Source organism: Canis aureus, chromosome 31 (assembly GCF_053574225.1).
Source record: "Canis aureus isolate CA01 chromosome 31, VMU_Caureus_v.1.0, whole genome shotgun sequence".
NCBI classification, from domain to species: Eukaryota; Metazoa; Chordata; class Mammalia; order Carnivora; family Canidae; genus Canis; species Canis aureus.
Genome location: NC_135641.1, coordinates 38,956,635 through 38,981,371, shown reverse-complemented (window position 1 = coordinate 38,981,371; position 24,737 = coordinate 38,956,635). Strand labels below are relative to the sequence as shown.

General features: G+C 45.0%; 1 protein-coding gene and 1 long non-coding RNA gene across 8 annotated transcripts in view; one reads left to right on the top strand and one right to left on the bottom strand.

Annotated features, from left to right (window-relative positions):
- Window positions 1–1,309: 1,309 nt before the first annotated feature.
- Window positions 1,310–3,919, bottom strand: LOC144302678 (uncharacterized). Its single transcript, XR_013369676.1, has 5 exons — window positions 3,700–3,919; window positions 2,900–3,131; window positions 2,504–2,566; window positions 1,908–2,077; window positions 1,310–1,790 (listed from the first exon to the last, which is right to left on the bottom strand). It is a non-coding gene; the product is annotated as an uncharacterized LOC144302678 (long non-coding RNA).
- Window positions 3,401–24,737, top strand: part of MECOM (MDS1 and EVI1 complex locus) — a 552,464-nt gene continuing 531,127 nt past the window's right edge. For 2 of the 7 annotated variants that reach the window (XM_077880234.1, XM_077880233.1), the window contains exon 1: window positions 3,409–3,761. In XM_077880234.1, coding sequence (XP_077736360.1) covers window positions 3,725–3,761 — 37 coding nt within the window. In that variant the 5' untranslated portion in view covers window positions 3,409–3,724. Of the gene's footprint in view, window positions 3,762–24,737 lie in introns of all 7 variants that reach the window. The other 5 variants (XM_077880237.1, XM_077880236.1, XM_077880241.1 and 2 more) reach the window with 4 other exon arrangements.

The following is a 24,737-nucleotide window of genomic DNA, read 5'->3' as shown; positions in this document are numbered from 1 at the left end:
CCCTTTCAACTCCCATCTTGATCTCTCTACTTCTCCTTAAAAAAAAAAAAAAAAAAAAACCACACACACACACACACACACACAAAAACCACAACCTCCCCAAACCCCCGAAACAAAATATGACAGTAATAAAAGAAGCAAATCCAGACAGCCCGTAAGCTCATCGACTTTCCAAGGAGGCACTGCTTCCAGGATGCTCTCTTCCGTTGGAGAAAACGCAAGAAAACGTTGGTACCCAAGCCCCCCGGAGGAAACGAATTTCAGGAGGAGAGGGAAAGGTGGGTGGTGGGGAGTCGGGGAGCGAGGGCAGCTCGGCCAACCGGTTGGAGGCCTCTTTTCTCTTGAGCGAGCCACAGCTTGGACGTCCCGTCCGAGGGTTTTGGGAATCCGAGGGGCCGCTGAACAGAAAGTCACCTGCTTGGGTCTCACGGCTGAGACTCAGGACAGGTGGAGCTGACGGGGTTCCTGCACTTGGAAGTGGGAGCCCGCCCAGGTCCGCACGCGGGGGCCGCGGCGCTGCAGGCGGCGAGCGCAGTCCGCTGCTGCTGGGCGTTTGCTCCATCAGGTTAAACACACTTGAACTAGAAACTTGGCTTTTTTTTTTTTTTTTTTAAATACTCACCCAAGGCAGAAAGCAAATGAAAGAGAGAGAGAGAGAGAGAGAGGGAAAGAGAGAGAGAAACCCAGCTTTCAGGTTTGAAAATAAAAGTGATGATATTGTGAATACTTTACTTAAAAAAAAAAAAAAAACAACAAAAAACCACCCAGCAAAAAGAATGATGCCTTGTCTATTCACAATGGTTTGGCCCTAAGGCGCAGAGGAGTTTGTGTTTATTATTTCAGTTGGAAGGGGTTGGATTTGCTCGTGTCCCGAAACTCCTGGAAAGACCAGGCATTCGCAGAGGCGGCCGCGACCCCAGGGACTTTAAAAACCAGAAGGGGAGGGTACTCCTGCGGCGCGTCACCTCGGTGCCCTTCGCCCTCTAGGAAAGTTTAAAAGACAGGGATCCTGAAGTTTGGGGACTCAGATTGTATTTTCTTGAGTCATTCATACCCTCCCCAATTCCCTTCACAGCCCCCACCCCACCCCTGGCCCGCCACGTGGTTTTTAATTTCTCAGCAGAAACAATCCCCGCAGCTTCACATGTGGGTCTTCTGTTTAATCTTGGGTTTGGTTCCAGGGTATCTTCGTTTCTTAGAAAATTCCCTGGCACTCCTCTTCACCTCCTCTCCTCGAGGGGACCAGGATATGGACACCCACCCCCCACCCGGGGATTAGATGAAAGGAATCAATGAGAGCAGCAGAGGGGAGGATAGGAACTCTTTTTATTATTTTTTTAAAGCATCCCCAGGCTGAGAAGGTGAAAAGTCCCAGGCTGAGCCTCCTACTGTCCTGGGAGCTCCTCCTCCCCATGGGGGCTTCCTTCTCTCCCGGGGGACTGGGCTCTGGAGGTTCTTGATGGTTGGGAGGGGTCTGATGCTCCAGTGCAGCCTCTCTGTCCTTTGGTCTAAGTGGGGGTCCCCAGGGAGTCCTTAAACTGCTTCTCTGATCGTCCTGCCGGCCAGCGAGGCGTTTCTCTCCCTAGAGATTTTATTCCCTTTCTAAAGGTTCTCAATCCCCCACTTCTCTTTTCCTGGGAGAACACTTACTGGTCAGAGGGGAGGCACGACTCCATCTAAACTGAGAGGAGCCTGTGAACTCACACTCACAGACCTCTGGGTATCCACACTCAGAATGTTGAAGTGCCTAATGCTTTTGCACCCACCTCTGTTGTGCTTAAGTACACCACCTGGATGGACAGAGCAACAGGAATTGTAGTCGGACTGGAAGAAAAAAAAAAAAAACCCACCTGCCTCTTCAGTCCGGAGGGAATGGTAGAGTTCTCTTGTGTCCATCTGGTGCTTACCAGAACCTTCTCTTTGGGAAGTTGTTTTACTCCTGCTCTGCGTAATTCTTTCCTTTGCTTCCTTTCTTTCCCCCACATTTCAACATTTCACATCTGTCTCTCTTGGGACCTGTACTTGGTTCTCCAGGGACCTGTATCCTTCAGCCACATGCTTCCAGAATTACACAGCTCTGAGGAAAGAAATGGTGGGCATCCCTAGCCAGGGCGATCCTTTGAATTTTGATTTCCTCAAACAGAGATTTTTTTATTTCTTTATTTTTTTAAATTTAACGAGCCATTGATGAATGCCCTTTAGGCTTGAGCCTTGCTATTTGCTCAAGGTATCCTCAATGATCTCCCCTTCCCTCCCCTGCCTTTGCCAGACTCATGGCCAGGGCTTGCTTTTCTTTTCCTTTTCCTCTAACTGGAACATCAAGGATGTACTGTTGCAGCACAGAGACTGAAAAGACTGTAATTTTCTTTTACGGTGTCTGGCAGGATTTGCAACAGATATTATTGGGGACGTAAATAGCTCATGGAAGGTATTGAACAAAACTGTTTAATGCAAGGAGGTTGTACCAAGAGAAAATCTATACGTAGTTGAAATTGATTCATACCTTGAACACAGCTGGCCCCTTTAGGATTTCCCCGTTTCTGTGTGCCCACTTCATTGGCAAATCCTGTAATTAAAGCAACTTTCGACAATGTTTTTTTTTTTTTTTAAGGGTGGGGGAGGAATTCCCCCCCACCCCCACCTCCTCTTTCGCTTGACCCAAAAGGTTGTGGCTTTAAGCGAGTGAGTGAAAATGGCAGGCAGGCTGAGCTGCAGCAACAGGAGATGGGGGCAGCGGTGGGGGAGGCCGGAAGGTGACAGCCGACCTCGGGGAAGCAGGAGGTCTTGGATGTTAAATGCCCGAGCCTGCCCGGACCTGGGAATCAAAGTGCTCATCACTACTGGGTGGGACTGGACCACTGAAATGCTCCAAGGGTAGCTGCGAGCGTTGGTACTACACCTAACATCAAGGAAGAAAACAGCTACTTAATTCTGCTTTCAACTCTGAAAGCACAAGCCGCAATAGCTCCAGCAGCAGTAGGAGCGGCAGCAGCAGATTTCCTGAAGTTCAGGATGATTCTCACTTTCTCCTGGATCATTTGTCAAGAGTCCTGTGCTTCTCGTTCTTTAGCACGGAAAAGGTCTCAAAAGCCCCACTTCTCGCTTTCTCCGTGGATGGTATAGAAAATCTCCTGCAATTTATGGTGGGAAAAACAGTAATAGTAATGATACAGGCTTATTGGAGATTCCGACGCGAAATCAATCCTTTGCCGTAGTCTTTTTTTATGCCGCCCCCCCCACCCCCGCGCCCGCCTTTTTTTTGGGGGCGAGGTGTCTGCTCCCCTCTGGCTCCCTGTGCTCGCTCCCCGCCCCCCGCCGCCCTCCCCGTGGCTCCCTTTCTCCGCCTCCTCAGCGATTGCCATCTGACAAGATCTCCAAATCAAAGTGATAAATCGCTCCAAACTTTTTTTGGCGGCGCTGAGATGTTGGAGGGGCGTCTAGCGCGCATGTGCGAAGGTGTCCGAACTGACAATGCTGGAGAGATAGCGAGTGTGGATTGAGAGAAAGGGAGAGAGGGAGGGAGAGAGAGTGAAAGAGGGAAAGACAGAGTGAGTGTGTGTAAGTGCGTGCGTGCGTGTGTGTGTGTGTGTGTGAGAGAGAGAGAGAGAGAGAGAGAGAGAGAGAGAGGAGCGAGGGAGGGAGCGAGAGGGAGAGCAAAAGAAGGAAAAGATCCAAGAAAAAAAAACCCCAACCACACACCAGCGGCTGCAGGACTGGGCACAGCATGAGATCCAAAGGCAGGGCAAGGAAACTGGCCACAAGTAGGTGCAATATCCCTTTTCTATTGGCTTTCCCCCTCCTCTGCCATCTTGCATATCTGTCTCCAGCGCTCCGGGAGGGAGCGCGCAGCTGCCTCGGGCGCCGGGGCCCGGGCGGAGGGCGGGCGCAGCGCAGCCCCAGCAACCTGCCGGCCCCAGCCTCGCGCCCGGCCGCCCGCGCTCCCGCTGCTGGTGTGGGCGCCGGAGGAGCCGGGGCAGCCCTCAGCCCCGCGCACCGACCAGCTGTGGCAACCCCGGGGTGGGGGTGGGGGTGGGGGCGGCCGGGACCGGGGTGGGAGGGAGAAGAGCGCGCGAGAGCCAGCGGGAAGGGGTGGGGTGGGGTGGGGTGGGGGGGGAGAGGAGATGAGAGAGTCTCCCCCTCCCCTCCCCTTCCCCCCAGGCGGAGGAGAGTCGCCTCTGGCCAACCAGCTAGTCCCGCGGATGGGAGGGGGAGCGGGGGATGGGGGAGGCGGGCTGGGGATGCGAGCGTCTGCGAGCCGCGGGTTGTTTCTGGGGCTCGGGGTGGGCGGCGGGCTCCGCGGGAGCCGCGGCGGCGGCGGCGGCGGAGTTGGGGAAAGTTGCGAGGCGGCCGCGGGAAGTTGCGCGGGCGGGCGGGCGGGCGGGCTGCGCCGAGCGGCGGGCGCGGTAGTGGGCGCTGTGCGCTCGGCGGTGCCCCGGGGCGGGCGCCGCGCGGCGGGACGGGACGGCGGGGCGGGGCGGGCCGGGGGCTCCCGCGCGGGGGCCGGGGCCCGTGGGGTCGGGCGCGCGCCGCCGGCTCGGCGGAGGGCGCGGGGGCAGGTGAGCGGAGCGGAGGCCCGGCGAGCGCGCGGGGATGGGCGCGGGGGACAGGGGCCGGCGGGGCCTGCTCCCGCCGGCGAGCTCCGGGCTGGCGGGGCGCCGGGTGGCCCCCAGGGGGCGGGCTGCCGGGACCGTAGGCCGCGGGGAGAGCGCCGCTCGGCCTCCCGCTCTATTTCTGGATACAGCCCGGGTCTCGGGTCACTAACCCTCCCCGGCGCCCCCTGCCTGCCCGGCGCGGCGCGGCCTGGGTCACGCGGGACCTGGGGGCTCGCGCTCGGGCAGAGGCCGCGCCCCCCCCCCCCCACTCTTCTCGCAGAAGTGTTGGGGGGACTTCGCCTGGAATGGTCCGCGGAGCCGACGCGGTCTGGAAAGGCGGGAGCCTCGGCCGGGACTGCGGGCGATAGGACCGGGTCTGTCCAGATGCTTCCCCCGCGAGCGTCAGGGGGACCGGGAGGTGCGGCCCCGAGCGGCCCCAGCCCGCCTCCCGGAGGTGTCAGGCCGCCGTCCGCCCTCCCACTCGCTGAAAACACCTAATTGTTCTGCTTGTGGACCAGAGAAAGGAGGCACGGGGGAGGGTAGGATGCTTCGGCCCCGTGGAACCCCCAGTCTCTCCCGCCTTCGCATCCCCCCGGGGGCCCGCAGCCGCCGCGCGCCGACCGCGGCACCCCTGCGGGCTGGGCTCCTCGGGCTCCTCGGGCTCCTCGGGCTCCTCGGGCCGCGGGACGCCGCGTCGCGCCCAGTGGGGAGGTGTCCTCGCCGGCGCCCGTCCAGCGCCCGTCCAGTCCCCACGCAAGCACTGACCACCTCCCTGGACGCTTCCTTCACCCCGTCCTCGAGATCCCCCTGGACAGGGCTCCCGGGTCGTCAGTCCGTCTGTTTCTCTTTTGGACACTGTTCCTGCCACTTAGCCGCGACGCTGTCCGAGGGCGCCGGGAAGACCCGGTGTTTTCTGTTTTCTTTTAAACGAGGCCGGTGTCTTTATATTCATCCGAGGAGAAATTAAATGTGCATAGGCTCGGAGGCCTGGGGGCTTCAATTCCGGCTGAAGGTTTGGAGCGTGTGCGTGTGCATGTGTGTGCGTGTGCATGTGTGTGTGTGCGCGCGTGTGTGTGTGTCTGGGGGGAGAGGACCGTGCGCGGGAGGGAGGCGTGCAGAGCCTGTTCCAGCCGTGCCTGAGTCGCGAAATGAAAGCCGAATGCTTTGCGCCTCCTTGCCCGGGATCCGCCGAAGTGAAAGCAGAACACAAAACCCTTCGAATTTTCTTGAGCAACTTTTTTCAACTTATTTTAATCGCCAAGCTCTACGCCGCCCTGCTAAAATACCCCCGCTCGCGCAGCCCGCTGCACGTCCAGAAACTGAACCTCATTTTCCGATCGGATGGTACTTGTCATTCTTCCAGTGAGAGACTCATTTTTTTGGGGGGGGGAGGGGGGTGTCTCCGGGGCCGGTGAGGATGCCGCGGCCGCGTTCCGGTCCCTACAAGGGAACTCGTGCAAACTTTCCTCGCTGCGCCTCCGAGTCTGCTCCCGCGGCTCCAGCTGTGGCCACCGGGCAGCCCTGCTTAGGCAGGAGCGCGCTGCTGTCTGCGATTCTCCAGTTACAACCCGAGCCATAAAGGAAATCATATCAAATGTAGGGATTTTTTTTTTTTTTTTTGTATTTTAAGGCGCTATTTCCTTCCCCCGCCGCGGTGCGTGAGTTTCGGAGATAGGCAGTGACCCCTTGCCGCGCAGCCCAGCGAAAACTTCGCCGCTCTGTCTGCCTTGCTTGCTTTCTTTTTCTGGGTTAGAAAGAGGCAGTTGTGACCAGCATACTTTAAAAAGCATACCTTTATGCTCTTTTTTTTTTTTTTTAACATGTAAAGCCAACATTATAATGGAAACAAATCACATAGGAACTAGTCGTTTTCTGCACTCCTTGTTATTCTTTTTTTTTTTTTTTTTTTTTGTCTTTTGTAAATTTCTGTGGTGGCCAAGTCCTGTCAGGGTCTTGGCTACAGTACAGGATCCCATGGACCCTGAAAGTATCCACCGAAGTTAAGCCCAGAATGAATGCACAACCCATGCACAACCCATGTTCCAACTTATAGGGCTTGTTTTTTTTTTTTTTTCCTCTCCCTACAATAGTTGAAACCGAGAAATTCGTTGCAAATCATTTGGGAGGAATAAACTGTTTAATTAAAAAAACAAAGAAGGGAAAAGCAAGAAGATTGACAGTTGCACTGTCTAAAGCCCTTGGCTTTTATTCCCATCTTTAAGAAGAGAAAACTAAAAGCCAAGCAGACTCTGGCAGCGCCTGGAGGCTTCCCAGCGGTTTTTTTGGGCAGCTAGGAGAGAGAGCACCTGGGCGGTGCTGGAACTGCCAGTTGCAACTTTTTTTCTCCTGGTGATGGGAAAGAAGTCAGGTTGGGTTTGCCCAGCCTGTCTAGAGCCGAAACACCGAGGCAGCCCCCACCCCACTTCTCTCAAGTGACACCCGGCAGGGTTTCAATCACAGCCATGAACGAGTTGCAACGTGTAACCCCCCCTTAGCTACCGGCCCCCCAGAAGTCTCGTAAAGACCCAGAAGGGTTGCGATTAGCAAGACCCCGGAGAGGGGGGCACTTGTTACTTGTACACTTGATCTGTGTTTAAAAAGGGGCTCTTAAATAGGGAAGGTAGATGAGGACCCTCCCTCACGTGCTTAAACTCCTCACCTTAGCAGCCCAATACCTAAGATAACAAAGGAAGTGCGCACCCAGGTTCCAGCCTGCACTGCCCGCATGCCCACTCATGTATGTTTTTCTCCATAGTTTAAAAAAAGGGGGGGGGGGAGAGATTGCAATACAGAGCTTTGTTTAAAAAACACATTTTGCTTGTTTATTTCAGACTGCTTTTGAGGAGGAAAAAAACCGCTCGCCCGACGGAGGCAGAGGCCCCTTCTAGGAAGGCGGTTTATTTGCCATTACTTGACCATTACCCTGGCTTAGGGCTTCTTTATTGCGTTTGGCACTTGGAGCGCAGTCTTCCTGCAGCATTTCGATGTGTTTCCAAAAAAGAAAAAATTTCTATGTTTAGGAGAAGGTTAATAACGCTTTTCAGTGCCCCCCCCCCCCCCACTGTGGAAGGGTACGGTTCATTAGCTGCGGAGGCAGGAAGGCTAGGAAGAAAGGCTCCTGTTTCAGGTTTTTATTTGTAGGGGCTGAGAAGTCGCAGGTCTTGGCGACGGTGTGCGTGTGAGTGTGTGCATAAGTGTGCGTGAGCTGGTCTTTGCGGGGCAGCCCAGTTCTCGGGTTTTCTGAGCGGAGGCCTCTCCCTCTGACCCGGGGCCTGGCCTCTTCCACCGACAGACACTCACCACGTAGGACGCTTATCGAATAGAAATTAATGCGTCATCCTAAGAAATTTCTGCTTTCTTCTTCTGTTTTATCAAGTTGAAGGTAGGAACTCCGTAAGCAGTTTCCCTTTAAACATCTTGTCATCTGGGAGTTTATTTTATTTCACTTCTGAAAGTTGGGGCCAGGTTATCGCAGCAGACGTGGCCTGGGGCAGGAAGGACAAGGATGGGGACTGGGGGGCGGGCAGGAAGGGCAAAGGAGGGCAAGAGAGAGCCCGACTTGGTGCCCTCGGCCCATCTAGCTCTGTCCCCCTCTCCCCCGCACCTCCTCCGTCTTGCCTCTGCTCCAAGCGGTCCCGAAGTGGAGAAACTTGACTTGTCACCGTCTGGCCAATGGCCCTCACCCCCGTTCCGAGGAACTCAGCAAATAGAAGAGCCCCAGTCCCAAGAGCTGGGCACAGCCTCCCACCCCTCATCTCAGAGCCGGCTCAGGCAGTGGAAGTGGGTTCTCTTGAGGAGTGGGGTGGAGCTGGGGAGGCCCTGGGAGGAGGCTGGCAGGCTCACCCAGGGAGGACCCCCACACCTTCTGCCTCCAGCTGCCCAGCTCCTGGTTCCCAGGCTTAGGCCAGATCTTCCCTCTTTCCAGGCTCAGAGATGCTGAGTGCCTGGCAGGCTGCCTCTCTGAGAGCTCGATGTGCACTCACCGTGTATACACACGTGCACACACGCTCACTTCTCTCTCTCTCTCTCTCACACACACACACACACACACACACTCACAGGTCCGGAGTTAAGGAACACACAAGTGGGGAGGTCAAGCACACCTTCATTCACTCTTCCCGGCAGGGGTGGGGGGTGGAGGGAGAGAGCGGCTGGGGGGAGACCCTGCGGCGGAGACACACACACTATAGTGGTGCCAGGCACATTTTTCTGGAGTGGTGGTTAACCCTTCCTTGGCTGGAAGCCGCTGCTTTAGGCACTCTCTAAAAAGATCTGTGGGGTCTGCTTTTCTGTTCATCTGGGCAGCCCAGTATGAATCATTAGTTCCCTCCCCACCCCATCTGCCACGGTCCTGTTCTAAAATTAGATTTTCCCCTTCTCACTCTTCTGGCCTTGGGAGTTTACCAGAGAATTCTCAAGGAAATTGGCTGTGTAGTGAGAACAAGTGTGAGGAAGAGGATAAAAAGGAGACAAACAAATGGAGCAGAAAACAAGAGAGGGAGAAAGGTAGGAGCAGCGTGCCCCTTTCTCCACATTCCCCGTTTGCACACAGATTGGTATTATATTTTTCCCCCAGCAAATGAAAAAAAGTATAATCCTTGTTAATTATCCTTGCTTACATGCCATACAAGAAACTTCAGAGATGTTTCTACATAAGGAAGAAACTGTTTACAGAACTCTTTCAAAAGTGTGACATATCGCTCTAGTTCAGCACTAAAAAGCTAAACACACTTGCCCTCCTTTGAAGTGCCCTGGCGAGGGCAGCTTATTTGAGTGCGGTTCAGATATTGCTGTGGGTATAACTAATGGCCTCTACCTATTTAGCTCAAGTGGGAGGAGAGAAAGGCCTAAATTCCTTGTCCAATGGGTCCCTCTGGAGACTGGGTTCTGGCTCCTGGCCAGTTCTGTACAATGTCAACATTGAATATTTGAATTCCCAGACTCTATTTAACAAGTTTCTAAATAAATAAACTCATTGTGTGTCTGTGTTTAAAATTATTTCACCTCTTTCATAAAAGCTACAGCATCTTATTACATTGGGCTTGCAAGTTGATTTTTAAAAAAATAAACAAACAAACAGAGCTTAAGGCATTTTAATAGGCAGACCTTCACCATATGTATGTTTTGTAAAGACACTCTCTCACTTGTGCCTGCGTAGGCACTGTTTCTATGGATCTTGGGCTGGACTGTGTGCTGTGATAGCGAATTATAATAAAAAACCACGCTACATTCAGAAAGTCAGTGAAATATTAATCACATGAAAAGGGAGGCTTGAATGTGTAACTACAATGTCCTTAGATATTTGATAATTTTGTCTGCTGGGTCCTACAGGGGATGTGTCCTAAATGGATATCTGTAGAGTACCCCAGTCCATGGGTATCGGTAGATCTAGAGCTCTGCCCAGATGATGTTTTATTTCTGGACATTTTTTTCTCTATGTGTGTCTGTCTTTGTAAGTTGGAAAGGGTAGATACACAAATGCTATCCTCATATTTCAGTTTGATTTTGAGACGGACTACGGGAATTCTATGTTTTTACCATTCTCTCAGCATATGAGCATTCACAGCATTTTAATGAAGATAGGAACATACTTGTTCTAAGAAGTACATACTTAATTAAAAAAGAAAAAGGCAAATCCTAGTCCTCTTGAAAGTGTGGACCCCATCTGGAGTTGTTAGGAAAGAAAGTGGAATTCACTCTAATTTATGTGTATAAAGTACAACATTATTAAAAAGAATGGGATTTGAAAGGGCGCATAGCAAAACCCATAACAGTTAGCTGGTAACATGGAGAGCTCAAAGCCAAGAAAAAAATACCACCAACCCGTGCAAACCCTAAAATAGATTACAATGACCTCAGCCATTTTCATTTTCAAAAATAATAGCCATGATTAAAATGGGGAGTGGTGTTTTACTTGGAACCATACTCTTCTGCATTATTATAAAAGCTGTTTTGTGGTTAAGGAACTGTTTCATTATAGAAAAAAAGCAAGTGAATTTTTAATCAAATTCCTGACTCTTCAAAAGCTCTTATTCTTGAATTACTTTTTATTTTAATTTTAGTTATTATTCTTATTCATTAGCAAACGTGCTTTTGGCTTGTATATTCAGCCAAAGCCTTGACTACTAACTTTTATAACAAATCTAAGAAGAAATGTTATTTAGAAAAGAGATTTTGCTAATCCCCTCAGTAAACACCTGCCTTGGGGTCGCTGACTATATATAACAGGAAGAACCAAGGCTTTCTTAACCTTGTTAAAGAACTTGCCTGAAGGAATTAATTTTGTATGTTAGAATTGTTCAAATTATGACATTTGTGAAAGTCCTTGTATAGAGCACTTGGTGGGCTTCAGGAAAGCAGGCTTGTGATACAAAGATCAGTGAGATCTCTCTGTGTGATAAGCCACATTTCCTTCTTTCAGGAACATTGCAAACATGCTCATCAGAGTTTGAATCTGGGTATGGCCCCCGATGGAACAGCCGGGTCATCTTCGAGTTATTGAATGAATGTTTCTGAATGTACCTTTTTTTGTTTGTTTGTTTGTAAAGTGGAAGTAATAATACCACCCACCTTGGGCTGCTGTGAGGGTTAACTGGGATAATGCATGCAAAGTACCTGAGTCAAAAGCGATCATTCAACAAATTTGTCATTTTCCTTCCAATATATCAGTTAAATTTTCAGAAGAGAAATTTTTTAGACATACTTCCCGCCACTCCATTTTTTTTATAAAGTCTCATTTTTAGAAGCATTTGCATGTCTATAGTAAGCGTTTTGTCTGTCTTCTCAATAAATCATGCCCTGAGGATAAATTTAGGCACATTAAAACTATACACTAAGCCAAAATAGGCAGTACATTTATTCTGACAACTGGAGAATCTTCCTCTTTTGGGGAGGGGGACGCTGGGTCAGTAAAGTGATTGAAATTTTAACCTTGATCCACTGATTCTGGCACTGTATGCACACAGCCTAAATTTAGTTGTGCATACTTTCTGGTTGTTATTAGACCATAATCCCTGTGGATGATCATCTTATTTTTAATGGAATGAGGTTTTATTTTTTTTTTTGTAAACTTAATGATTATTTATTTATTTTATTATTATTATTTTTAAAGATTTTATTTATTTACTTATGAGAGACACAGAGAGGGAGACGCAAAGACTTAGGCAGAGGGAAAAGCAGGCTCCCTACAGGAAGCCTGATGGGAAACTCGATCCCAGAACCCTGGGATTAAGCCCTGAGCCAAAGGCAGACGCTCAACCACTGAGCCACCCAGGTGCTCCTAATGATTTTTTTAAAGATTTAATTAATTTAGGGAGAGGGCATGCCCACACTTGCATCAGGGGGAGGGGCAGAGGGAAAGGGAAAGAGAATGTCAAGCAGACAGAGCATGGAGTATGGAGCTTGAAGCCTGGCTTGATCCAGGAAAACCAAGAGTCAGATGCTCAGCCAAGTGAGCCACCCTGGTCCAGGTGCCCACTGGAATGAATTTTGTAAGTCACTTTACCACCCCAGCTGAGTTGTTCTTCTTTAAATGAGGAGAATGGACTAGAGCACAGCTTGTAAACTCAAATGCCTATAGGAATCGACAGGCACAATAAATGAATAAAACGAAGTAGGTAGAAGGACTACACCATCTCCTATTTTATTTAAATGTTTGACACCCAGCCTTGTATTCTAGAACAAGAAGAAGTGGTGGAGGACTGAGTTCAAGCCTTCTCTAAAGGAGGCAGCTGCTACTCAGTTGCAGCTCGCTGCTGCCATTGGGAGGAGGGGGTTCAGTGCTGCTAGGTCTTCCAGTTTTTAAGAGAAGACACATATCTGGATTATTACTTGAATTTTCTCTACTTTAAGGCATTGACTCAGTTAAAGAAAAAATATCAACAACAAACAACATTCTGCAGGCCCAACGAAACACCTCTGTCTGCTGTGTAGAGTTCATGGACCCTGGGTTTGCAATGTCTGGATTAGATGACTTCCAAGGGTCCTTCAAAGTTCCAACATTTTATGATATCCACAAGGCTTCCTGAATATTATCTTGTATTTTTAAGATCTTTATCTTTCTTCTCCAACTCAAAGTTAATGTGTATGTATGTGTGTATGTGTGTGTGTATGTGTGTGTGTGTATGTTTTGATAGGTGGAAGTACTTATTACAGAATCTGATATCTGGCCATTTATCTGGAAAAAAAAGTCTTTCACGGCCATGTTGTGTCTTTCTTTCCCTTCATGCTGCTTTATCATTAATTGGCTTAAGAAAATAAACTGAAATACTCACTCTCCTTCTCATTGCCACTGGCCACTGTTCCTTTTTATTTCTCACTCAACCCAATTCTTTGATTTGTGGGCTGGGGGTTGGGCAGTAAATCATTAAGAGATAGTTTTCTGTGGTTTTCCACAGTGGGAGAAGAAGTAATTTGGCTACTGTGGGTATAACAGAGGAAGAGTTCACCGCTGCCCCCTATGAGGATCCAGATGGCCCATCCTGTGTGTGTGTAACTGAAGAACTCAACTGATTTTTTAAGACATGAGCCTAAGATGAAGAAATTCGCTTTTTTAAGGGATGACTGTATTATTTGACAAGTCAACTAGCTCTTCCTTGCAGGAAGATTATATATATTCAGGGAATATTTGAAAGTAAACACTTTCATCGTTCTGTTTATTATCCTGAGCCGTATTTCTAGCAGAGGTGGTAGGTGAGTAACAGGTAAAATTAAGTCCTGAGGTCTAAAAGGACAAGATATGATGATGGAATACCTATACAGTGGATTCTCCTGGTCAAGTTTGGACGGACCACTTTATAATATGTAAATCAGTACGATAGTCAAAGAACTGGTCAACAAATAATTGTTACTATCCGTTAACGTTGTTGGAAAAATCATCAGATAATGCAGTGTTTGCGCTCTTAGAGTAGTGATAAGCCATGCCTATAGGCATTATTGGTGGGTTATCAGATAACATAGCTCCCATTTTCACACCTCACACTGAAACTTGAATTCTTTAGCCTGGCCTATGAGGGCCTCCCACTCTTGAGTCAGAAGAATGTGGGGATTCTGAGCCCTGGTTCTGACCTACATTGGCCTGGGTGTGAATCCTGACTCCATCATTTCCTAGGTGGGTAAAATGTGGGCAAGCCACTAAAAGTACTTACTTCATGAGAGGATTTGATTAACTTATGTGTTTAAAGTGCCTGAAATACAGTAAGAACTCAGTGTATTCATTATTATTTTATTGACTTTTCAGGCTTATTTATCTCCCTACCCAAGACTGGTCTATTCAGCCTAACTGGTTTGCTCATTCTGCTCCTCTCCCTCTCTTGCCAGCCCAGACTTTTGTTTTCATCTTCCAGCTTTTGGCCACAATGTTGCCTTAATATTTAAATCTACCCGGGTGGTACTTTGGCCTTCCAAGTTTAATTCCTTCTTGAAGAGTTAGTTCAAACCCTCCATATGTCATGAGATTCATTTCATCCTTATCAGTCCCAGAGATATGACTTCTCTATGTCTTTTTATTCTAATAGCAAGGAATTATTTTACCATCATTTTGGCATTTTATGATACAATCCTTATCTTCACTGTATATTATATATATTTTTATTTATACCATATATATTCATATATTTACATATAGTATGTATATATAAATACATATACTTATATATATCTATTTTACTCATACTATATATACTATTTCACCTATACTATATATATAAAGTATACATCTTATTTTTCTAGCTAAATCCTAAAACTTCTGGAGAGCCCATTTCTGTTTTTTGCAGTGCCTAGTTCTTTGCTTTGCATATGGCAGATATCAGTACAATTAGGTGATGGTGGTTAGTGATGGGCTTTGGTGGATTATGTGAACCCTTTCAATTTCTTTGCTTGTAAAACCTGCATAGTCAGGTAATGTCAGCACGAGAACTCTGGGATATCTGACACTTTAATTGCATACTAAATTCACAATTGGCCTATTTTGACAGTGATAAACCACCTGGAAAGCACATTTGGAAAGTAGAGTATTATTCCTAATTTTCACCAATAATGCTCCTCATTTTGCCAGTGCAGGTATAACCTATGGTTCCTTACTTAAATTACAAATTGTTATTGATCTACACTTGATCTTAAGGTTTATGGAAACTGTAATGGACCTGATTCTGGAGACTGTCAGTGAAGTCAAGGTAGAGATGGTGAAACATTTTGTGGACTCATGTATTTCCCAGGGATTTGGGGTAGTCAGCTTTACAAAAGTCATCAGAAGCCAAATTTTTACATTAATTGTAACCCCAATATAGGCAGTATTAATATAGATATCAATACTGATACACACACAGTAATATTAATATAGGTCAAGCAACATGAATTTTATTGTATATTTTAATATATTTGTATTATTGAAGGCTCTTTTGAACAATTTAAGGCTAACAGATAATAATGTTGCATTGAATTTTGTTTTGCTGTTTAAATTACCCCACTCATCCAAGGGAATTCTCAATTAATTAAGAATTAATTTTTTAAAAAGATTTTATTTATTTATTTATTTGACAGACAGAGAGAGAACAGAGGGAGAAGGTGAGGAAGAAGCAGGTTCCCTGCTGAGCAGGGAGCCAGATGCAGGGCTCCATCCCAGGTCCTTGGGCTCATGACCCGAACCAAAGGCTTCTAGAAGCTTAACTGACTTAGCCACCCAGGTGCCCCTAATTAACTAATTTTTAAACATTTATCTATTTATTTGAGAGAGAGAGAGAGAGAGAGCACTCAAGCATGAGTAGAGAGAGAGGGGCAGAGGGAGAGAATCTTCAAGCAGACTCCCAGCTAAGTGCAGAGCCAAGCACAGGGCTTGATCTCAGGACCCATGAGATCATGACCTGAGCTGAAACCAAGATTCAGAGGCTTAACAGCTGGGCTACCCAGGGATTCTACAGTTCCCTTAACTTAAATGCAGCTATGATTTCTTCTCCACTGCCCCACCCCAAACCCTGTACCCCACTCTCCATTTCCCCACCCCCATTTCACAAATCCCTTATCTTTATGGACAAAATAGGGCTGTTAGTGCCTTGGACAACTGTCCTCAAGTTCTGAACAATTACAGAGTTTCAGTGCCTGTTAGGAGTTTCCCTCCCCCAAGACCAGCCAGGTTGGAGCAGCCTGTTCTTAGGATTGCTGTTGAGGCATTGGGAGTCTCTTTAAGTGAGGTCAGAGACCAAAAACCATAGTTTTTATACTTTGGTACTGATTATAGACATTACCTTTGGCAGAAACTATGAAATTCAGTAGTAATAAAATATTTCATGATAGGATGATAATAAAAACGAATGGAGGGATGGAACAACTATCTTGGTTTCTGCTGGAATCATGGTTTGTGACCTTTTTGTGGATCTCCAACACTTGCAAGAATCTGATGAAAGGTATGGAGCCTCTCCAGAAAATGCAAACTTGCATAAAAATTTTCACATACTTTCAATGGCACATGGACTTCTAAACTCTAGCCATAGATGTTAGAGTTTCGCCCATGTGTTCAGACTTGATTCACCCGAGTATGTTTATAATATAATGACCTAAAGTCTTAATCTTTTTTTCACTATCTTAGAAACATTTTTTTTCTGATTACAAATTTTATAGACTTCTAACAATTTAAAAACTACCAGATTATATCACCTAGAAAATGAAGGTTCCTTGTGGTCTATGCACTTTTGTCACACACTGCCTGCAGATGATCGCTATTCATCATTTAGTGTATAATGTCCTACAGATTCCCCTCCCCCGCATCTATTAGTATATGCATATGTATAGATTTATACTTTTTTTTAGAGCAACTTGCATTTTTTTAAAGACTTAATAATATACCTTGAACCTTTCCCCCATCAATATGTATCAATCTAACACATTCTTTTAAAGGCAGCAGACCTACCATTGTTTGGATGTCACACATCTTATTGAACCAGTCCCCTATAGATGACACTTGAGTCATTTCCAGTTTTCAGAACAGAACAGAACAGAACAGACAAGTTTCCCAAACCAGGACTGTAAGGAAAATGAAAGTGAAGTATACAATTAAAGAAAGCTCACAGTTCAGGGTGAAGTGTGTTGGCCTCTGAGCCATGGGCACAGCGGGGCTTTGGGAAGGTCATAGAGGGTTGCCTCACCCTGTCGGGACAGATCAGATTTCCAAGCATCCTTATCCCCTGGAGGGACCAGGGGTCGAAGTCCAGAGCTGAGGTAGATTTTTGTAAAATCCACTGTCATATATCTGTGACACTGCAAGCTTATTGGATTGTTCTGGACCTCATATTTATACCCCCATTCCCATTTTTATCCTGTTGCTTAGAATAGGCTGTAGCTGAAATCAATCCAGATAGCTCTAACTGAATAAAGGTAAAGGTTTAAAGCCTCAATTTTTTTAATTGTAATTTCTTTATTTGCATGGTCCATTGTTATCACACTGCTTTATCCTGTTATATATACATTAAGACCACTGATGGGACTAGATGAATGCAGAAGGTTATCTGAAGCCAATCAAAATTTTTTGATGTTCTTTAAAAAAAAATTACCCACAATAATTTCTAACCTACGAATTGGAAAGACCATTTTTATAGGAAAATGTTTTTCACTGGGTAACCAGGCTATGGGAAAATTTTTATAATGGAAACTATCTCTTACTTTTAACTATAGCATCAAAAATATGACAGTATAATGTTACACACTAAAGCCCATCAGATGCAAAATTCCAGTTTTTGATTATAAGTTATAAACCAGGATAGAGAGACTTCTAAAGAGTGGTTTTCTTTGGCAATGATGTTGTTGATTAAATATAAAAAATTCAGAAAAAAATTAGTTCAGCTCATTCCTTTACACAGAAGGTTACAAAAATGGAATAGCTGGGTTTTGGCTCTAGTGGGAACAACTTTGCTTATTAAAGCTCATTGGATTATATTAGATTAAAAACATACTAGACATTTAAGATTAGATTTGAAAAGGTACCATTCAAGGAATTAAAATTTAGTCATATAAATCTTTTTAGGAATTAATTTACATTGCAATTTTGATTCCTTAGAGTACAGTATTCGTTCCAAATTCACATTCTTTTTTTTTGTGAGTGCACAAAGGTTATTCCATGGGGCATCGCTCTTGTTAACATTTTCAGAGCATATTTTAGCTGAGATCAATCAAATTGAGTCAATAAATGCTTATTGAGTGCTTAGTATATATAAGGCATGATGAACAAAATCCTAGAAACACTCACTTTCCTGAAAATATTAACATATACCCATGACAGTAGTTTATTAACTGAGACAAAGATCACTATGCGCCTGTTGCTGGTTACCAATGACTACAAAGTGGTTTCATGAGCTTGGAATACTGAATCCCGTGCCTGACTCTTCAAATATTTTGTTAACATTGTGAAGTCACACACACACCAAGCTAAGCGTCTGGGGTCTTCCATCTGAAAATAATACTGTACTTCATTTCTCTTAATACCTGTCAGATGTGGAGGTCATTGCCTGCCCCACTTGTGTGTTAATGCCTATATGGTTTTCATTCAAGATACTTGAAAACAAAATCAGACTCTTTATAAATGCTTACTGTCACTATTACCCATCCATTCGTTCAACAGCTTTTAATTGAGCACCTACAAATCTAGGAGACGGGAAATTGGCCGGACACACTCGGGCAAGGCCTTTGCCTACATGGAGATCTCTTTCTGGGGGAAATAAATGTACACCATCATGTACTTCCAAATGTTGACTTCCGATAAACAGAGCAAGGTAACTTCTTAGAGATTACCCACAGGCCTTATTTTAGAAGGGTGGGCAGAGAAGACCTCCCTTTGCAGAGAGCTAAGCGAGGAGAATGTTTATGAAGTGTTCGAAGTGTGGCACATGGAAACTTAGAGAAAGACAGGCATAGTCAACCTGTCTCACACGCCAACCTAAGGCAGAGCAGATGGGTGTATCAGTATTATATTTTATTTCATTTTGTCACATGCACTTGTAGTTATTACAGAACATGTAGCTGGATCCACAACCTGGAAGCGAGCACAAAGGTGTTTGTATGTGGAGGGAGAGAGAGTTTTGTGTTTGATCTGTAAACGCTAGGTTAGTGGCAGCATCAGAAAAGCATATTAGGTTTCTGGACTCAGGAGTCAGTCCATTTAAACAAATATTTATGAATGTACATTCAGCAGCCTGTGTTGGGCACTGAATATACAAAGAGAAAGAACATGTGTGTCCTGCCTTTAAGGAACTTCCAGTCTATTGGGAGAGACAGACAGGTGAATAGATGGGTTTTGTACCACAGGATAAGTGCACATGTAAGGGAAATGGCCTTATTCCTGTTGAATCCCAATGATCTGGACAGTAGTACATGACCGGTGGCATACCCTCATTTCATATTTATTCTTGCAAAAAAAATTCTTTAACCTCTATACCTTTAAGCTCAGAACAAAATCTATGTCTCAAATTTGAGGGTTGAATTTTGTCTGTGTTTACTGCATTTTAAGGCATATTTAAAAATTTATCCATTTCAAATGCCTAGTGTAAAAGGTTTGTCTATCACAAAGACAATGAAATGTTTCCCCAAAGGTCCACACATCACAGTGGTCTACAGTCAGGGTAATACTGATTGCAATGACTGAGGAAGATGCAGGGCATTCTTGGGGTGTATGCCCCACAGCCTGGGGTCTGCTGCTGGGCAAATTACTCTTCCCGTGCTCACCAGTGTTAGTGTATTTTCTCCCTTGTCCCATCAGAGCAAATTCTCTCCTCGCAGTCCAAGAAGTTCTTTCTGGAGGATCTTGAAGAGTTTCCTTCCACTCCTTGACACTTGTAGCTCTGTCTGAGACCAAAGATCTGATCAGAATGCCCAGGTGGAAGTCTGTGTGATTTCAAAAGGTACATCTCACCTTGAGGCTCAGTTTTTATCTAGAACAGGTAGTGCTCCACAAAGGCTGACATGAGCTCAGAGAAGTGGCTTGTCTCTCAGGCTGGCATGGGATTTTGTTGTTTGCAAAACAGAAATCAGAATAAAAAGCACTGCCCTTTCTTCCAGTTTTTTTCTGCCAACCATCTTGCTGTGCTGGGTATATGTGTCCAAGCCAATGTTCCAGCCACTAGGCTTGGCACAGAAATCAGTGCATCCAACATCATTACTGCTGGGTGCAGTTTGAAATCCTGAGCATCCCTCCCACCCCCTTTGCTTAAATGCTTAAGATGCGTTAGGCACTAGGATGCTGGTATCAGCACCCTATTTGATAATGTCGCAATATTGAGACAACAGCATAGATGTCATTTAGCCCATGAAGCAGCTCTGTATCTCTGTTTCTCTGGCCTAAAAATACTGGATAGGTGGCTCTGAAGAGGATGGGAAATGTCAAGGTAAAAAGCATTATGTGTCTAGGACTTTCAAAGGACCTCATGATCTCTGTATCACATCTCTTTTCCTGCCCTTGAGTGACGGTAATCTCGGTCACCAAGGCTTTACCCTCAAGAAAGGAAATACTCTGATACCTAATACAGTGAGCTGCATCTTAGGAAACCTTCCAAATGAATTGGTGGCATTGGCTCGGACTTGTCAACTGCTACCAGGATGTATGGAAAGCTACCACTGGATTCGCCCCACTGCATCATAACCTCTCATTATGTAAACTTGACTATCAGTAATGACTTTCCTAAGAGAAAAATGCTGTGCAGCATTTTAAGCCCTATCTACTTTGAAGATGGGTAGACTCTTGTTTTTTCCTTAGGTGTGACCATTTCAAAAGTTCAGTATATTTTTGGGCTCCATCAGCATGTTTTCTGGTGGATGATGCTGCCCAAGGACTCAGGACGTAGTCTGAGTCCCTACTTTGCTATTTATTAACCTAGTGTCCTTGGGCAGGGCACTAACCCTTTGAGCTCAACACCCTCAAGTGTAAGATAGGAACAATAACAACGTCTGCTTTGGCTTCCTACAGACTAGTAATATTAAGATGACATATGTGTCAACGTTTATAAGAGCAGTGTAAATTTAATGTGTGACTGAAAGTTCTAGAAATCATAGAATATTAAAAATGCTAGGGAGGGATTAAGAGTGTGCCACATTATTTAGGCTGAAGTCTTGGCTCTGCTACTACCTTGCTGTGTCATCATGGACAAGCTCCTTAGCCTCCCTGTGGCTCAGTTTCTTTGTCTGTAGAATAAAGTTAATTTATAACAACAGCAATGAGTAATAGTACTAATCAAGATTATTGAATGTTCATGCATTATTAAGGTTGGTTCTCACACCTCTGTGAGGTGGGGGATGTTATTATTTTGGCTTAGAGATTGAGGGCACTGGAGACATGTTAGTCATTTGCCCTAGGCCTCTCAGTCCCAAGTGCAGAGCTGGAATCCAGGAGGGATCTTCTTTATACCAAGGCCAAGAGCTTGATCTGAGTACTTTGTTTTTTTCATCCAGAAATAAAAATGGAACATTACCTTGCCTGAACATCCCAGAGCTCACAAAAAGTAATAAGATTTTGGATAGAGGACACCTTAATTTAAAGAAATGATTTCATACAACCCTTGGTAAAGAGGAATTTTGCTGCAGCTATATGGGCAACTGTTGGTTTATGATAAGGGCTGGTCATCTCTTTTCCTTCCAGAGTTATCTGCAGTGTGATTTTCCATTACTCTGTGTTTTTAGTTCTTTTTAAGAAATCTACAAATCTCTGTTTAGTGAATGATTTAGGAGAGACGTCATCACTTCAGTGCCTGGAATCACAAACTAATTATACTTTACAATTTGCTAGTAGATGGTGCCAGATTCTGATTCTGATTTTCTAAACAATGCACTGTAACTGTACCTTCCCTAAGGTGACCGGTATATTTTTAAGGCAAGGAAGCAAGCAACAACTTTCTGGATCTTTTCCTCCATGCACAACATCTGAAACCAAGTCCTGTTACCCATCCTCAACTTTGTTTTAATATCCAAATCTCTAGAGCTTTGCAATGAAGTATTTGGGTAGTTGCGTAATTGAATACTCTTTGGATTTAAATAAAGGGAAGGCTGATGAGTTCTCAGATCTAGTCCATTTTTTTCTTTTTTTTTTTTCTTTTTTTTTTAAGAGGGCAGTGGACAAGTTAAGAGCAGGATACTCTGACTCAAATGTGACCTTAGAGAATCACTTGGAGAGCTTACCTAAACCAATGCTTGGGATCCACCCCAAATCAACTAAATCAGAATCGCTGAGGATGAAGCTCAGGCACTGGGGAGTAGTGAGTCCTGGGTATAAGAAACTGGGAAGAAGAAGGTCATTTTAATTAAAGAATTAGGGAGCTCGAGATATCAATGTGGCTCCACATGCTACTGTTGGGGGTGATCCCAAGGTTATATATGTTTTTACATAAGGCTTTCTTTTAGTTTTTATAGGCACAGGATTGGTAGTTGGAAATATTCTCTTAACATTTGCTTTCTGCCTATGATTTCTGGCCTTTGTAGCAGTAATAGGTGAGAGATTTCTGGGTGTGAAAGGCCATCGTTGGGGTGACTTCATCACAGAGAGTGGATGATCTGAGAGTCCAGGAGTTCTGACATCTTTTTGACCATTTCAATCTGGTGGCCACTTCTAAAGAGACAATAATGTGTTTTAGATTAAAAAACAACAAAAAGAGAATCCACAGCTGCTTTGTGAGAGAGCACTTCAGTATCGTTTGTCGCTTTTGTCTTTTGTTTTTCTAGAATCCCACACACAAATGCTTCTGACAGCCTTCCCATGCAAAGGGAGCCCTGGGAATTCTAGAGAAGGCATGTAGGGACAACAGAAAAGGAATTGAAAAAAAAAAAAGTCTCTACCCAGACATGTTAAAAAGCAGAAGAGTTGAGTTATGCTATATTTTAGGAAGTTTGGACGTTGAATGCCAATGAGCCTTATGCCTGGCTAGTTTTGATCAATGCTATCAGTCATTCACTTCCATATACACCAAAATTCGTTAAATAAACATGTTCCGTGTTGTTGGATGGTCCAGGTATGTTCGGTTGCACCTGAGTGCACATTTGCTCAATACGCCCGATGCTTCCAGAGGTTTCGCTGAGCTCAGTGGGGGTGGACACCAAAACAGACCATGTTAAGGAACACAAGACATTTGTGTGCACTTATGGTGAAGGAGAATGGCCTCACTGAAAGGCAGGAATAAGCCAGTAAAAAAACCTGAGTGTGTATCTATAAAGTGTGCTCTCGTGTGTGTCTTTTTGGACACTTGAGGGGCCTTCCTTCATTTCTAGTTTAAGTTGTATGTCTCAAAATTATTAACTTTGTCGCACAAATCCTTTTAGGGATTTCATTTGGATTGTGCAGCTTATCCCAATGATATTTAACCTAATTGCCCCTTTGGTTTTTTTCCTTCAAAGCGATCACCTGCATTTTATAATTTTTAGAATTTTCTTCGAACCAGGTGTGGAGGGACAAGGTGGTTCAATTGTTTAAAAGAGAGATTAAAGCCATGTTTTCGTAAGAGCTTTTGAATGTTTATTTTGATTAGAATGCCAATATGAGATGAATATAAAATGTAAAATGACAGGAACTGAGAGTAGGATTTTCTAGCCTCACGAAGGGGGCTTTAGAATCACACGTATTTGAGATATTTTAAGAGCATTCTAAGCAGCAATGCAAGAGGAGTTTCACAAAAGCTATACAGTCAACTGGAGAAAATAGAATGATTCTATTCTGCAGCTGAGGCTTGAAATTAGGAAGACGAGGGTAACTTTTTCCAGGCCACCCATATGGGAAGAGTAGAACTGAGGAAAGGTTTCTTAGCTGCTACACTGCACCTATCAGCTGCTACCAGGGGAAGTTTTGTGACTTATTTAATGGGAGCGGAGCATCTCTTGTAGAGATGCGTCTTTTTCCACTATGCAGAAATTCTTCGTCTCTTGCTCAATGCATTAAGTACTATTTTTGCTATAGAATATTTTGGGAGCCATTGAGATAAAAAAGTAAGCTGTGTTCTAAAAGGTAGGCTTGATTCAGAGCCATCTGGAGATGAAGGAGCTAGGCCAGGCTTGAGTTGTCAGGGTGTCTTCAGTTAATGATCACGAAGCTTCTATTTGGCCAATGATTTTGTGTGAAGGATTCTTTTGTGTGTGTGTGTGTGTGTGTGTGTGTGAAGGATTCTTTTAATAATTTTGTATGTGCCCTATTTCTCCCGTATGCTGCTTCTGTTTTGAGAGTAAGCAGAAGGAAATGGTAGTAATAACAAAATTGGTTTTTGCTCGTTCACACGTTTCTACTCTTCGGATTAGGGGAGCAGAGAGGTGGGAGACAGGACGGCGGAGGCAGGGATGTGGAGAAAAACATAGGTGTGTGGGAGAGAGAAGATGTGCAAGGCTCCAGCCAGCTGTGCTTATGAGAAGGTTTGTTTAGAAAACACGGTGCTAATAGTTCAATATTTCAACATTCATATTTGGGGATTCACACATCTCTCCTGGTAGTTCTGTGAAAAGGAAGTTTAGCAAAATCAGATTGATGACTGATGTAATTTAATTAGACCCGGGCTTCATAAATATGCAATGTTATTTGAATGAGGAGTTGAATTCTTAGATTTCCTGGGGAAAATGGCAATTTGGCTCGCTTCAGAGGTGGTTGCGGATATTTCCACCCCGGTTTATATGTGGCTAAAATAAATCGGCAATTTAAAAATTAGAAGAAAGGCCAAATTTGAGTGACTGATTACGGTCACCATTTATAGATATTTCTTGCTGTTCTTTTCAGCTCTCTGTCTTCCAGTTTTGCGAGTGGCGACATTTCTCTCCTGACCCATGCCTTGGGTAATAGCTTTGAGGGATACTATTAGGCTTATGGTCTCTTGATCATTTCACACTGCCCTAAATCCTTTGCATGGTGGCTTTACTAGCATATCCAGAACAAATTATTAATACTTTATAACAATATTATAAAATCAGTCGATGGACCAAAGAGACTAATTTTTTTTTTTTTGACATGTCAGTAGGAAGAGGTAGGGGAAAGGGGTTTTCTTTTTAAAGAAAAAACATTTATCTTTTCTTTTTAAAACATTTTTTCATTTTTATTTTTAAATATTTTATTTATTTATTTATGAGAGACGCAGAGAGAGGCAGAGAGACACAGGCAGAGGGAGAAGTAGGCTTCCTGCGGGAGCCCGATGCAGGACTTGATCCCAG